The following is a 16,129-nucleotide window of genomic DNA, read 5'->3' as shown; positions in this document are numbered from 1 at the left end:
GTCCCGTTGAGTTACTCCAGCATTTTTTGTCTATCTTTGGTTAAAACCAGCATATGCAGTTCCTTCCTACCCAAATAATTGGTGGATACAGGTGAGGGGAGTTATGGTTGGACAAAGGCCAGAGATGAAAGAACAGAAGTCGTGAGACTAAATGATTGAAGAGCTGTGAACTATGAAACTGGCGGAATGGGAGGGGAGAAATAGGTGCTAGTCCAGGTGGGGCACATGAGGAGGGAAAGAAGGGGAACAGTTGTGGGGGAAGTAGGAAAAGGGGGATGGTGTATGTAGTTACCTACAATTGGAGAATTTAATGTTCATACCATAGCAATGTTACAAAAAAATTGAGATTTTAAAAATCAAGTCTGCAATTTATGCCATCAGATAAAGCATAAAAAGATGTTTAATTTGACACCTAATTCACTTCAGTATTAAAAAAGCTATGGCCATTTTCATACTCTGAAATTAGCATCTTGTTCCCTATTGCTTTTCCATTGACTTAACTCAAAAGCTGTGATCAAGGACAGTCAAAAGCCCATAACTTTCTTAAAAATTAATCCTCCCCTCCCTCCCCACTTTTTTTTTGTTTTTTTTTGTTTTTTCGTTTTGTTTATCTTATTGTATTTGTGTGGATGTGTACGTATGTGAGTGTTGTTTGTCCCCGTTTGGTCCCGACCTGATTCGGGTGGATCGAAGGTGGGTAAGGGTAAGGGTTTTGAGGGTCGTTTACATACTGTGTACAATTATGTCCTGACTATCACTGTCTGTTATCATTGTATGTATGTAAATTGCTGTGAAATTCAAAAATTCAAATAAAAAGATTTAAATTAAAAATTAAGAGAACTGAATGAATTTTTCAGTTATTATAGATTGAAGCATTCTGAAACAAATATGAAACAATCTTACTTGGATGTTCTGAAATTAAAGCATATAATTAGTTAGTTACCCAATTGTCGCTAATTACAAAATTCAATTACTAGATCTAAACTTCTATCCATTTCTTAAGAAAAGATTAACATTTTTAAATAGCCTAAGTGTTCAAATAACATTCACACAATAATTCACAATATAACATGATTTTAAAATCTCATCGTCATTAATTTATAGGGCAAATGGAAGGAATTTAGTGTTTAATTCCCGTAAATTAATGGCCATTTAAATCATCTTGTGTGGGATTTTGTGGAACGCGCTGGTTTGGAACGTTGCATTTGCTGTAAATTTAAACCTCATATCGGTAGGAAAAATACTGCTGGTTCGTATATGTACATAATGACATTTTGGCAATGTGACATTTTGATTAAAGGAATCTTTCGAAGCAAGTTTATATATTAAATAAATGGCTTTCCTTTACCTGTCCCGTACATGAAATCCGTCTCCGTTGACGGCTTTAGAAGATTATTTTTAATTTACTCCTGTTCGTAAAATATCCAGTGCCGTTTAAAAGAAACTTAATAAATCGGCAGTCAAAGCGATTTTTCTTTAGCAGCTAAACAGCCTGACAGACATCGATTTGAATAGGCTGGAGAAACAAGGCATTTTAAACCCGCCCCCCTCTCAAAGGCGCCAAAGTCGCGCACACGGGCAGCGACAGATGGTAAGTTTTGTAACATACCTACATACTATTGGGTTCGTTGGGTTGTAAGCTACCTAAACAGAATATGACTTTGCTGCTGTTCTAGTTGTATGTGGCCTCATTCTGGCAATGAAGGAGGCCTAAGATAGAGAGGTCAGTATAAGAATGGGAAGATGGTTAACATCTAGGTGGTACAGTTGGCCTTGCTGGGGAAAATATCTGGGGAGGGGGTGGTTTGTGTGGGAAGGGATGAGTGAGCCAAGGAGTTGTGGAGGGAGTGGTCTCTGGAAAGCCGAAAAGGGTGGGGATGGGAAGATGTAACGTGGTGGGATAGTGTTAGAGGATACAAGGCTCGTGGGGTGAAAGTTGAAGACCAGGGGAACTCTATCCTTATTTCGTCTAGGGGCAGGGGACCAAAAGCAGAACTAGGGGTCACAGAGGAGGCATGAGTGAGGGATTCACCTATCACAGGAGGGAGGGAAAACACATTTACTATAGAGGAGGGGGGGGGGGGGGGGTCTCGGATATCCTAGAATGGAAAGCCTCATCTCGGGAGCAGATGCAGTAAAGACGTGGAAATTTTGAGTAGGGGATAGCACCTTTGCACGAGGCAGGATGGGAGGATGTATCGTCCAGATAACTGTGGGTGTCAGCAGGTTTGTAGTAGAAGTCACTCGATAGTCCGTCTCCTTGGATTGATGCAGAGCGATCAAGAAAAAGGAGAGAGGTGTCAGAGATAGTCCTGACAGTGTGGGCAAGTTGGGCCAAAGGGCGTGTTTCCACACCGTATCACTCGATGACTCTATTACCTTAAACCTAATAGAATAGTGATCGCTGATCTCAAAAGTCTCATCCACGAAAACTCCATCCACTTGCCCCTCCCAATTTCCAAAGATTAGATAAAGTGTTGCCCTCTCCCGTGTAAGAACTCGTATATATTGCCTGAGGAAACTTTCCTGGACGTTTTTGACAAATTTTGCGCCATCTAAACCTTGTGCACTATGACATTCCCAGCAATATTGGGAAAGTTAAAAAATACTCTACGACTACAACCTTACTTGTCCTGCAGCTGCCTGCAATCTCCTGGCATAATTGCTTTTCTAATTCTCGTTGATTATTTGGATGCCTGTGGTACATTCCTAACGAGTTGATCATCCATTTCTTATTTCTCAGCTCCACTCATATATTATCTCTAAACACTGCCGGAACATATTCCTTAATCAATAAAGTGACACCCATTGCTCTTTGAAGTGCCTGTCCCATTTTGGCGATCTAATTTGCCAGTTTAGGAGAGTGTCATGGTCTTGTTGTATCGCCGAAGTAGAACACCTACGCCCTCCTTCGACTATGTAGAGAACCTCCTACGAATATGTAGAAGACCTCCTACGACCATGTAGAAGACCTCCTTCGACTATGTTGAAGACTAGCTTCGACCATCTACGATTTACACGCCAATGCTCTTGGGAAAATTGGACACCGAATAGTGGCGAGTGAAGATGACCACCTTCGACTTCAGACAACTATACCGAAAACAAACTACGACAAGCTACGAGTGACTACAGCTGAAATGATCACCTAAAAAAATGACGTAATGTTTACAATGTTATTTCACTATTTCATTTTAAAATCATTCTGAGCCATGTATGTAAGGAAGGAACTTGTGAAGAAAATGATGGCAGTAAAAATACAACCCCTGCTCCTTTTGCTTGTACAGCCGGACAGAAGAACAAGAACAAGGGTGAAGAGGAAGCCCAAGAAGAGGTCTGAGTGGGTGGAAGCCCCTCTTCCAACAGAGATTCAGGTTGGGACAGTATGAAGACCTGATAAATGTGCTGCATGAAGAGGATTTCGCTGCTTTTAAATTTTTTTACCAGAATACCCCCTGAGCTGTTTCAGGAGCTGAAGACAAAGGTGGGCCCTCTACTGGAAAAAAAAAGGAGACCAATATGAGGAAGCCACTGGAAACAGGCCTGCGCCTAGCCATCACCACTACTTGGCATCAGGAGACTCGTACAAGAGTCTCTCCTACAACTTTCTTGTGGCCCACAACACCATCATCAAGATTGTCCGAGAGACCTGTGAGGCCATTATTAAGGTTTATGAAGATAATGTGATGTACTAGGGCAGCCCACCAGATGACTGGAAGAGAGTGGCGCATGGCTTTGACAAAAGATGGAACTTCAATCACACGTGGGGCAGTGGACGGCAAGCATGTCGCCATCTGGTGTCCACCCAAGGGAGGGTCAAAATACTTCAATTACAAGAAGTTTCATTCCATCGTACTGTTAGTTGTGGTGGATTCAAATTACACTTTCCTGTATGTGGATGTGGGCACACCTGACAGTGTCGCAGATGTAGGATCTGGAGAGAGACCTCCCTTGGGCAGGCACTGGAAGAAGGAACAGCAGGCATGCCTGATCCAGAACCTCTGCCAGGAGAAGACAACCCAGACATATTTTACACATTGGTTGGTGATGATGCCTTTCCACTCGGGTCATGGATGATGAAGCCATACCCACACAGGCAGTTGACAAATGAGCAGAGGATCTTTAATTACAGGCTGTCCAGGGCTAGGAGGGTTGTCCAAAATGTATTTGGTATCCTCGTCAGCAGATTTAGATGCTTGCTGACTATGATGGAGCAGGAGCCCAAGAATGTGATGGACAGGTTCCGCTTCAGCATCGAAGGGACACCAATCTCAACTGTCTCTGAAAGTTCAGTGAAGAGATTTGGGAAGGTATTTAACAGCAGCCTGAAGGACACAGCATCAGTCCAGGCAACCAGTCAGAAGCTGGAGAGATGGTTGAGAGCAGTAGACCAGTCGGGGCTTCCTGGCAAGTTCAAGGTATGGTACCTGCATGGTATCCTGCCAAGGATACTCTGGCCACTGCTTGTCTACAAAGTCCCAATATCCATTGTAAAGGGATTGGAGAGGAAAGTCAGCAGCTTTCTCAGGAGGTGGCTGGGACTGCCCAGGAGCCTTAGCAGCATCGCCCTTTACGGAAATAACACCAAGCTCCAGCCGCTCCTGAAGTCCCTGGAGGAGGAGTTTAAGGCGACTCGGGCCTGAGAGGTGATGCTGTACAGGGACTCCAGCGATCCCGAGGTGGCTCAGGCAGAGGTGGAGGTGAAAACTGGGAGGAAGTGGAGAGCCGGCGAAGCCGTGCTGCAAGCGGGGTCTCGAATACACCACTAGTGGGAGCAGTGACTCGGGGAAGAGCTGGTCTGGGAATCTACCCAACTCCCCAGTTTGACAAGGCCAAGAGGAAGGAGAGGCGCAGGCTGGTCCAGGAGGAAGGTAGGACAGTAGTGGAGGAGGAGAGGTCTACCAGAACGGTTGGCTTGAGGCAGCAGGGGGCCTGTACAAGGTCATGGACCGAAAAGTCACATGGACTAAGCTCTGGCAGGCTGAACCACAGCGCATCAAGTTCCTGGTCCAGGCAGTGTACGGTGTTCTGCCGAGCCTATCGAACCTCTTCATCTGGGGCAAAGCGGAATCTCCGGATTGCCTGCAATGCTCAGGCAAGGGGACATTGGAACACATCCTGAGCTGCTGCCCAAAGGCTCTTTGGCAGCGCCGGTACACCTGGCATCACAACCAGGTTCTTAAACCCATTGCAGAAGCCATCAGCATGGGGATCAGCAGCTGCAGACGAGCTCGGCCCACCACCCAGATGATTACCTTTGTGAAGGCCGGAGTGCAGCTGCCAAGAACCACAGCAGCTGGGAATCAGTCAGGAATCCTGGCGACTGCGCAGGTCTGGCAGCTTTCTGTAGACTTGGTGAAACAGCTGAAGTTCCCACAGCACATTGCCACAACTACCCTGAGGCCAGACATCCTCCAGGTCTCAGAGGCAAAACAAACCCCAAAACGTCTTGTTGGAACTGGCAAGTGCCATGGGAGGACCGTCTGGAGGAGGCACACGAAGGGAAGATGACCAAGTACGAAGAGCTGGTCATAGACTGCCGTAAGCAGGGCTGGAATGCAAGGTGTATGCCCATCAAGGTTGGCTGCAGACTCGACAAAGCGTTGAGTGCACATGGCATCAATGGAATGGAGAGGAGAAGAGCCATCAAGAACGCCACAGAGTCAGTGGAGAAGGCCTCGAGATGGCTCTGGATCAGGAGAGGAGGTCCATGGGGAGGAGCGAATGCCACCTGAACACAAGTCGTGGTCTGATCAACCACGGCTGGGTCGCCTGGGTGAGGGTGTCTGATGTTGAAACACCCAATTGACCTCAGGTTACATCACTGATGATGTGTTCAGAAGCATCAATAGATGTATTTTTATCAATCAAACTGGTTGGTGATGATGCCTTTCCACTCGGGTCATGAATGATGAAGCCATACCCACACAGGCAGTTGACAAGTGAGCAGAGAATCTTTAATTACAGGCTGTCCAAGGCTAGGAGGGTTGTCGAAAACGCATTTGGCGTCCTCGCCAGCAGATTTAGATGCTTGCAGACTACGATGGAGCAGGAGCCGAAGAATGTGGAGACTATTGTGTACACAGCATGTGCCCTCCACAACCTGATCCGCATCAGAGTTGCAACAGCAGCATCTGCAACAAACATGGAGGAGGGTGACCTAGTGGACAACCATACAGGAAACATAACACCAGGTGCATGGAGAATTGGAGTACAGGCTGCACCTGTGGTGTCACTGCAGCAATTACCAGGAAACACCGGGAGAAAGAGTGCCAAAGAGCAGAGAGACCATCAATTTGAGATGCTAAATGCATTTCGTTGTCTCTGTACTGTGCACTGACAATGACAATTAAATTGAATCTGCTCTTTGTCTCTCTGCTCTTACTACAACTCTAAACTGGGCAGTGTGCCATGGCAGAATGAAATGATTTGAAGAAGCAGCAAACATCAGGAGGACCCACTGCAGACAAGAAAATTCATTTCTCAGGTTCTTTCAAATCCTGCCGATTTTATTTAATTCTAAGTGAAGTGGACTTATTGAATTTCTCTTTCTCTTTTAAGTTAAAATGACATTTTTGCAAATGTTGGTTCTAAATGCAGTGCTTATCTTGCCTCTGTTTGATTAATGTAAATATATTTAAAACAAATATCCTTTTTAAAAGCATTGCATTGCTTGTTTTATTGTTATAATCTTTGCTCGCGTTTTATTGTTTAGATTAATCGGAAAATTTAAAAAAAATGTTCTTTTACAAACAGTTTGTTGTTTGCGTTTTCTTTGTATTTTTAGATTCATCAAAATGTATGAGAAATTCTATTTGAATTCACTGTATTGCTTGCTTTAGTGTTACATTTATCGAGATGTGTAAAATTGTTCTTTTAAATTCAGTGTATTGCTTGTTTCAGTGTTACATTTATCGAGACGTATAATAAATAAACCCATTTAAATGCAGAGCATTTGAAGTGCTTGTGTCTGTTTTCATTCATAAAAATAATTGTGAGAACTAAAACTGTAAATACAATGCATTCCTTCCTTGATTTTGTGCGTGTTTAAATTATCTAAATATATGAGAAATGAAATATGAGATACGAGTGATGAGGGACTATTATTTAAAAAATGGTAATCATATATCAATTTGAATTTAAAAAACATGAATTTCCTTTATTGTGAATGACAGGTATAAAATTATCATAAGCAAACAAATTTTGATAACAGCATTTTTCACAAAATATTTTAATAAACCTTAAATGTGAGAACTTCAAAATAAATCTATACAACTGCAAACAAATAACTTTAACAAAAACTCAACATGAACAAAAACATCAACATCAAAGAGAAAATCAATTATGCCCCTGGTCCCTGTAATCCCCTCGTGCTGGTGGTGCCAGTCTTTCCTGTGGATTGTAGTCGGCATAATCTGATGCCATTGAAAATAACACTGATCGACATCCACTATAAACCCACTGACTCCCATGGCTATCTAGATTACACTTCCCCTACTCCTAATCCTTCGTCTACGCCGCATCTGCTCCCAGGATGAGGTGTTCCACACCAGAGCATCAGAAATATCCACATTCTTCAGGGAACGGGGGTTCCCCTCCCCTACTATAGATGAGGCTCTCACCAGGGTCTCTTCAACACCACGCAACACTATTCTCTCTCCCCATCCCCCCACTCCTCACCTTCTACCCCACTAGCCGTCACATACAACAAATAGTCATAAGTGTTGTACTTCCGGTGGCGCTGGTGTCAGCAGCCTCCACCTACAGCCCGGTATCTTTTTGTTTTTTTGTTTATTTAGGTATAGAAAAGTGTGTTTTTTGTGTTTTTTTGGTGTTTTTATGTGGGGGAAGAGGGCACGGTGTGGGGGATACCGTCCTTCAGCCGCTTCCTGGTGAGGACGCGACTATTACTCGAGTCGCGTCCTCGCCCCCCCCCCTCCCCCCCCACAGCGGCCTACCTACCTGGATTGGCGCGGCCTTTCCTGCCGGGATCGACCGGAGCTCCAGCAGCGGCGGGACAGCGCTGAAACATCGCGGGGCTGGCAATGCCTTACCGGGGGTCGCCGTCTGGAGCCCGGAGTGCTGGACTTGCTGCACCGACATCCTGGAGCTGCGGTTTGCGGAGCTCCCAACGTGGGCGGCGCTGATGGACAGCGTGGGGTCCTGTGACTGCCCGGCTCGGCCTGTGGACTCAGGAGCTGCAGACTCCAGCAGCGGGAGGCGGCTGATCAGGAGGTCCGGGCCGCTGAGGAGGAGGATGCTCACCGTCGGGGTTCGGCGTCAGCGTTCCACCAGCCCGGCGTGAGGGCCTGAACATCGGGCCAACCGGGGCGGCGACTGCGGGTGCTCGGAAGGCCCCGACCACAGATGAACACGCAGGCGAGGCTGGCTGGACTATGGTGCCATCCTCACCTTGGTGCCATTTATGTTATGTTGTGTCGTGGACTTTCTGTGCTTGTGCTTTTTTAAAATTCAATCTCAATTTTATTTTTAATATGTTTTACTATTTATTTATTATTTATTTATTTTTTATGATTTTTTTTTTATGATACTGCCTGTAAGGGAAATTCATTTCGTTGTCTCAAATTGAGACAATGACAATAAATTTGAATACAATACAATACTCTGTCAATTTCGTCACCTCCAACGTGACTCCACCACTCGCCACATCTTCCCATCTCCACCCACATCTGCCTTCGGCAAAGACCGCTCCCTCCATAACTCCCTGGTCAATTCTTTCCTTCCCACCCGCACCACCCCCTCCCATGGCACTTTCCCTTGTACCCGCAGGAGATGCTACACTTGTCGCTTTACCTCCCCCCTCGACTCCATTCAAGGACCCAAGCAGTCGTTCCAGATGTGACAGAGGTTCACCTGCACCTCCTCCAACCTCATCTATTGCATCCGCTGTTCTAGATGTCAGCTGATCTACATCGGTGAGACCAAGCGTAGGCTTGGCGATCGTTTCGCCGAACACCTCCGCTCGGTCCGCATTAACCAACCTGATCTCCCTGTGGCTCAGCACTTCAACTCCCCTTCCCATTCCAAATCTGACCTTTCTGTCCTGGGTCTCCTCCATGGCCAGAGTGAGCACCACCGGAAATTGGAGGAGCAGCACCTCATATTCCGCTTGGGCAGTCTGCACCCCAGAGGCTTGAGCATTTCTCCAATTTCCGGTAGCCCTTGCTGTCTCCTCCCCTTCTCAGCTCTCCCTCAGCCCTCTGGCTCCTCCTCTCCCTTTCTTCTTCCCGCCCCCCCCACCCTACATCAGTCTGAAGAAGGGTTTCGGCCCGAAAAGTTGCCTATTTCCTTCGCTCCATAGATGCTGCCTCACCCGCTGAGTTTCTCCAGCACTTTTGTCTACCGAAGATAACACTGAACCTGCAGGCTGTAGGTTAACGTATGTCTGTGGTGGTGTCATAGATAACTGTCTCTGAAAACAAAACAAGATCAATTGAAAGGCAAAAACAATAAAAACCATCAAAAGCTGAGCTTTAACATAGATTCTGAATTAAAACTAAACTGGCAAAATGTTTTATGTTTTTGCGGTCCCATCATGGACTTTTTTTTAAACACATAAACATTACGAATAGAAGGAGGGTGAATTTAATAATCTTAACAAACTGGGATTGACAAATAATTAAAGGACAATCTAACCTCACAATTTTCTTTTTTAAATTGTATACCTGGTCAGCCTGCAGATGTGGTTGTGCCCCCATTCGCATGTGTGGTGGATGTCCCATCAGTGACTGCTTTTGAAGCACAGAATCACATATGTGGAACTCAAATAAAATTAAAATTTCTCACTGAGGAGCTCCGTGACAAAGAATTGCAACTATAAAAACGTTTATTATATATTTTATACTTGTTCAAAATAATGAGATGGTTGCTCCATGGGAAATATCTGAAGTGGTGCCACCTGTTGACGTTCTACTTGTGGCATCGGCTGCTCAGACTACAACACACATGAAATCATTGTGATTATTTCATCTAAGAAATAAATTTTAAGGATAAATATTGCAGCCAAACGTAGACAGAATGATAGACAAATTAAATTACATAATGACCTGTTTGCAGAAATCCATCACATAGTTTAGAAGCCCTCTGGTGAATGTCAGCATGCGCTTGGACCGTGCACAATTTAACAGAGAGCCAATGAATCTGGTGAAGCTCTGGACATACTCCTCCTGTGTGTTGATCTTGAGGTCTTCATGTAATGCTTTGTTTGCGTCTTTTGCCTGTTCAATGAGCTAAAACATAAATGACCATGTCAAAAGTACAATGATGAATGGATGTATGCATTGATGAATGAGAAGATAAATATGCAGAATTTTTACACAAGGGACTTACAATCGTGATCAGTTCATTCTGTTCTTCCTCTCCGTCTTCATTAGTGACATCCGGTGAGGAGGCTCCACCGTGGCTGGCATGTGTCATCCTCCTCTTGGAGTGCTGCTGACTGGTGGAGGGGGTCATTGTAGATGTCCCCTCAAGTGGATCTTCCACCTCTGCACGGGGCGCACTGGGCAGTGGATTTCTCTTTTGCAATTGGAATAAATAACATTTGTTTTACAATGTGTCAAGATCATCAAGACAAACTATTTTATAAAAATTACCTCCTTGCAGCTCTTCCTACTCTCTACTCGCACAATGTGCGCTTTCATGAAAGACCACTTATCGTGAATCCAAGATCAAGATCAAGATTCAATTTAATTGTCATTTGGACCCCTTGAGGTCCAAACGAAATGCCGTTTCTGCAGCCATACATTACAAACAAATAGACTCAAGACACAACATAATTTACATAAACATCCATCACATCGCTGTGATGGAAGGCCAAAAAAACTTATCTCTCCACTGCACTCTCCCCCCGCCCCCCGATGTCAGAGTCAAAGTCAAAGCCCCCGGCTGGTGATGGCGATTGTCCCGCGGCCATTAAAGCCACGCCGGGTGGTGCAAGGTCGCACACCGGGTTCTTGATGTTGGAGCCTCCGGCGTGCGCTCGCAGAGTCCAGCGGCCATTCCAAGCCGCGCGGGGCGGTGCTGTGAGGCCCCGCTCCAGGAGCTCTTCGACCCTGCAACTCGGGCGGGAGAAGTCGCCGTTGCGAGAGCCCTGAAAAGTGGTCTCCCTCCAGGGACCCGCGGGCTCCCGGTGCCGCCGTCCGCCAGACCCGCAGTAGCAGCCTCCGAATCTCCGGAGGTCGGGCCGCAGCAACGCTCCAACACCGCTCCGGACTCGGCCAGCTCCGCGACGGTGAGGTGAGTAGTCGGCACCAGAGTCCCCGGTCTTCTCCTGTTGGAGGCCGCTCCTCGTTGCAGCCCCAACGACAACGGAGACCCGACAAAGAAAAGGTCGGGTCTCCCGTGCAGGGAGAGATTTAAAAGTTACCCCCTCCCTCCCACCCCACCCTCACCCCCCCACACACACACCCCAACAAAAAAATAACAAAAATTACATAGAAACATAGACAAAAAATAATAAAAACGCGGACGGGCTGCAGAGGCCGCTGCTGACGAGAGTCACGCCGCCTACCGAATCCACTGTTGCCTCTTGGTGAACTTTTTCCCAGCAGACCCTGATTTTGTCCCCATGATAGTCAGCTTTCCATATATTGTCCGCTGGCTCTTGAACCACTGGCAGAGCTGATCATCTGTACAAAGTTTAGAAAAGCCAGTGTGAATTGAGTAACATAACCTGTGAAAGCTGCCTGCATGTCTGTGAAGAGAATGGATGAGGTGCTGCAGACAATAAACCATGCACTTAAAAACCATTGAAGCCTGTGTTAGTTTACGGCCTGCCAGCAAGAGAAAGGAAGAAGTACAGAAGATAAACAAAGTAGGGACTTTAAAACAAATAACATGTGCTAATTGCCTGCCTTCCCGTATATTTAATGTATTGGAGACAAGATTGCAACTTCAAACTAACATAACCTGTGAAAGTTGCCTGCAAGTCTGCAAGAGAATGGAAGAGGTTTTGCACGAAACAATTATGAGCTTTAAATCTAAAGGAGCCTGTGAAAATTGCCTGCATGGCTACAAGAGAATGGTAGAGCTACTGAAGTTAAAAAATAAGCAGGTACTTACAGGTGCAGTCAGGCAACTCCTTGGCCTTTTCCTGGAGTAATTTGTTCTTCTTCTCCCTCATCCTGTACTCTTCATGTTCCTTATCGTACAGGATCGTGTTTTGCTGATACCATTCCACCAGGTCTCCTTCCTGCTGTCTGGTGAAGGTATCAGGCAAAACCTTCCTCACCAAGAATGAGGCATCAGAGTCTGATGCGGTGTCTAACACAGACACGGCAGAAGTGCCTGTATTGCTGCCTTTAAATGGGCCAGTCAAGGATGGGGTGGTGGTGGGGACATGGCCTACCTCCCTGGTCTCCTCAAGGGAGCTCTCCTCCAAGGCTTCCTCCTCCTGGGCTCTCTCCTCCTGTGGCATCTCCACCTATGCCAGCTCCTCCTGCTACTCCCCCTCCTGGGTCAGCAACACCTGCATGGCAGGCTTTGTTGACGGTTGTGCTCTGCCCCTGCGCTGCTGTCTTCTTTGGAGCCATGTCTTAAAACAAGTCTGATGCTGTTATAGGAAACTCGCAATGACCGCGCCCTGGAAGGGCAGCACATCACGTGCTGCTGTTTACTTACCTTTTTTTTGTCAACGAGCTATTACAACTAGCAAACGCGATATACTAACACTATGACTATCTTTGATTACCTACGGTAGCATGCCGACCTACGACAACCTACTTCGACTAAACCTACGAGTAAAAAAATATCGGTATTTTTCCACGCTGACCAAGTTTTACTCAGCATGCTAAAAATATTTTGACGAGCCTTTGGTCGAGCATCGACCAAACTGAGGCCGCGAGTATGCGGGATCTTCTCCCAAACATGAAGGAGAGTTACAGTGACCTCCTCGGACCACGTGTCGACCATGCTGCGAGTTTGTGGCGAGCGCAAACTCTTCTAAACTCGCAAATTAAGTTGCCATAGTGGGACAGGCCCTTTACCCCCATCTCTATCTCTTCTGAAGCATCTGTACACTGGAATATTATGCTGCCAATCTTCTTCCTCTCATAACCAGGTTTCTATAATGGCTACAATGTCCTCGTCTCACGAGTCACACACCCTGAGTTAATCTGCCTTATCATTCAGGTCTTTTGCATCAAAATAAGTGCAAATAAGTAACAACATCCATTGGTTTGCCCAACCTCTCCATGTCCCGTTTCCAAGGCCTTCACAACCTTCCTGTAATGTGAACAGAACTGAATGCAATACTCTAAATGTGACCAAAGAAAGTCTTATAGAGCTGCATCATGACTTCTTGACTCTTATACCCTGACCACTAAAGGCGAGCATAACGTACGCCTTTTTTTGCTACTGGTACAAAACTTACCTTCAGCGGTGCTGCAGTTTTGTCACTGCCCGTGTGCGTGATTTTCGCGCCTTTGAGAGGGGGGAGGGGATTAAAATGCCGTTTTCTCCAGGCTGTTCAAATCGAACGGGACGGATCTCACGTAGGAGACAAGGCAAGGAATGCCGTTTAATTTTGCATTAAAAAGTTCTTCTTAAGATGCCTTTAATCAAAATTTTAAGTTGCGAGAAGGTGACTTGGGGCCCATCCGAAACCGGCAGTATTTTTCCTGCCAACATGGGGTTCAAATTCACCGCAACCGCAACGTTCCAAACCATCGCTTTCCACAAAATCCCACTCGCAAGATGATTTAAATGGCCATTAATTTATAGCAATTAAACACTAAATTCCTTCCATTTGGCCTATATATGAATGACAATGAGATTTTAAAATCTTGTTATATTGTGAATTCTTGTGTGAATATTATTTGGACACTTTGGCTATTTAAAAATCTTTTCTTCAGAAATGGATAGATGTTTAGATCTAGCAATTGAATTTTGTAATTAGCTACAATTGGGTAACTAACTAATTATATGCTTTAATATCAGGACATCCAAGTAAGATTGTTTAATATTTGTTTCAGAATGCTTCAATCTATAATAACTGAACATTTCTTTCAGTTCTCTTAATTTTTAAGAAAGTTATGGGCTTTTGACTGTCCTTGATCACAGCTTTTGTGTTAAGTCAATGGAAAAGCAAAAGGGAACAAGATGCTAATTTCCGAGTATGAAAATGGCCATAATTTTTTTAATACTGAAGATATGAAAGTGAATTAGGTGTCAAATTTTTTATGCTTTATCTGATGGGATAAATTGCAGACTTGATTTTTTAAATCTCAACATTTTGTAACATTGCAATTACTTGTGTTGCCATTTTCAGGGAGCTATGGACCTGGACTACAAGATACCTCTGCACATATGCTGTTAATGGTCTTGCCATCAACTGTATAGTTTCCCCTTACATTTGACCTTCCAAAGTGCAACACCTCATAACTACTCATAATAAACTCCATTTGCCATCTCTTTGCCCATTTCTGTGGATGATTATACCCCACTACATACTTTGACTGCCTTCCTCACTGTCCATAAGTACAGCAATCTTGGCGAGGTTTGCTTCAACTTATGATGCCACTATCAGGGAATTATGTACTTGTACTTCTAGATCTCTCCTCTTCAGGTCCCTGTCGTATGCTGTGAAAGTTCTACCCTGGTTTAACTTCCCAAATTCTATTCCTTGGCACACCGACCCAGCTGATCAAGATCCTGCTAAGAATCTGGATAACCTTTCACTTTCTGAGATACTATTTTAGTGTCATCTGCAAATTTACTAACCATTCCTTGTTGACCAAATCATTGATATTGATGAGAAACAAAATGGACCTAGCACTGAACTTTGAGCCACACACAGTTATGGTACTCCAGTCCCAACAAGCAGCCTTCCATCATCTCCCTCTGCGTTTTACTATCAAGCATGTTATGTATTTGAAAAGGAACAATTTGCAGGATGAAAACTAATTGAATTATTAAGATTAAGTGAGTTGAAGTGATTCCTCAGGTACACTGAATGGTTTGTTATTTTGGTTTAATTGATAAGAATTTCTATGCACAACTAATCTATTGTGTCTGTTTCAGGTTTTGAAAAATGAATCCGTTAAGGCTTATTCCGAGTATTAGTGGATCGAATATGTCTGATACAAATCCTTTCAGTCAAGAGAAAAGACTTAGTAAAGTTCGACGAAGTACTGTTGGAATGCTAGCTATGCAGGAGACAATAAAAGAAAAACAGGTATTTCTTTAATTAACAATACACATTAGATTTAGACTTTAGAGATACAGCACCAAACAGGCCATTTGGTCCACAGAGTCTTCACCAACCAGCTACCACCCCTGTACATTAAAACTATCCTACACACTAGGGACAATTTACAATTTTTACCAAAACCAATTAACCTGTACGTCTTTGGAATGTGGGAGGACATGGGAGCACCTGGAGAAAATCTACGTAGTCACAGGGAGAAAGTACAAATTTTGTACAGACACAACCATAGTCAGCATCGAACCTGGATCTCTGGTGCTGTAAAGGGCCTGTTCCACTTGGGCGTCATTTACACGACATCCTAAAAATTGTTTGGCGCGTTGTGAGGCTTGGTGGCGTATGCAGTGACGCGCGATAACGCGCGGCGCCCCAGGATTTTGTAATGCTCAAAATCCTCGCGCGGCACCTGCGTGACCTATCCCTTGGACATGCTGATGTACTGATGGCGTACGCTGACATACAGATGGCGTACGTGTAGCGAGTGGTGATGCATGGTTACGCACGGTGACGCACGAACATTGCCTATGCTAATTTAATATGCGTCACTGTTCGTCAACTACCGTAACCATGCGCTGCCCATACGCCGTCGGCACGCCATTTGCGCGTCATTTGAGCGCCGCACCACGTGACCACCCGGGTATAAAGGCGCGTAGTTTTGAAAGATTTTCACTGGGAAAATCCTTGCCACGGAGATCAGACTAAGTACGAACGACATCGCAAATGGCTCCCAAATGAAGCAGGGCCCTCAAGAGCACTTGGCGCGCGACTGTCGTACTGCTAGACGATTTTCACACGACTGCCACTACCGGCCTGTCGCGTAAATGACGCACAAATGACGCCCAAGTGGGACAGGCCCTTCAGGCAGCCACTGTGCCACCCACAACTAATCAAGTAAATAAAAAAGAC

The 16,129-nt window shown here is 45.1% G+C and overlaps 1 protein-coding gene across 1 annotated transcript in view; it reads left to right on the top strand.

Annotated features, from left to right (window-relative positions):
- LOC129697508 (dynein axonemal heavy chain 8-like) overlaps positions 1 to 16,129 on the top strand; it is a 641,267-nt gene that overhangs the window by 2,282 nt on the left and 622,856 nt on the right. The window contains 1 exon segment of the mRNA XM_055636144.1: positions 15,040 to 15,193. Within this exon segment, the coding sequence (XP_055492119.1) occupies positions 15,050 to 15,193 (144 nt within the window). The 5' untranslated portion in view covers positions 15,040 to 15,049.

Source organism: Leucoraja erinacea, chromosome 5 (assembly GCF_028641065.1).
Source record: "Leucoraja erinacea ecotype New England chromosome 5, Leri_hhj_1, whole genome shotgun sequence".
NCBI lineage: Eukaryota > Metazoa > Chordata > Chondrichthyes > Rajiformes > Rajidae > Leucoraja > Leucoraja erinaceus.
The sequence above is the reverse complement of the archived record's forward strand: the minus strand, read 5'-3'. Positions and strand labels throughout refer to the sequence as shown.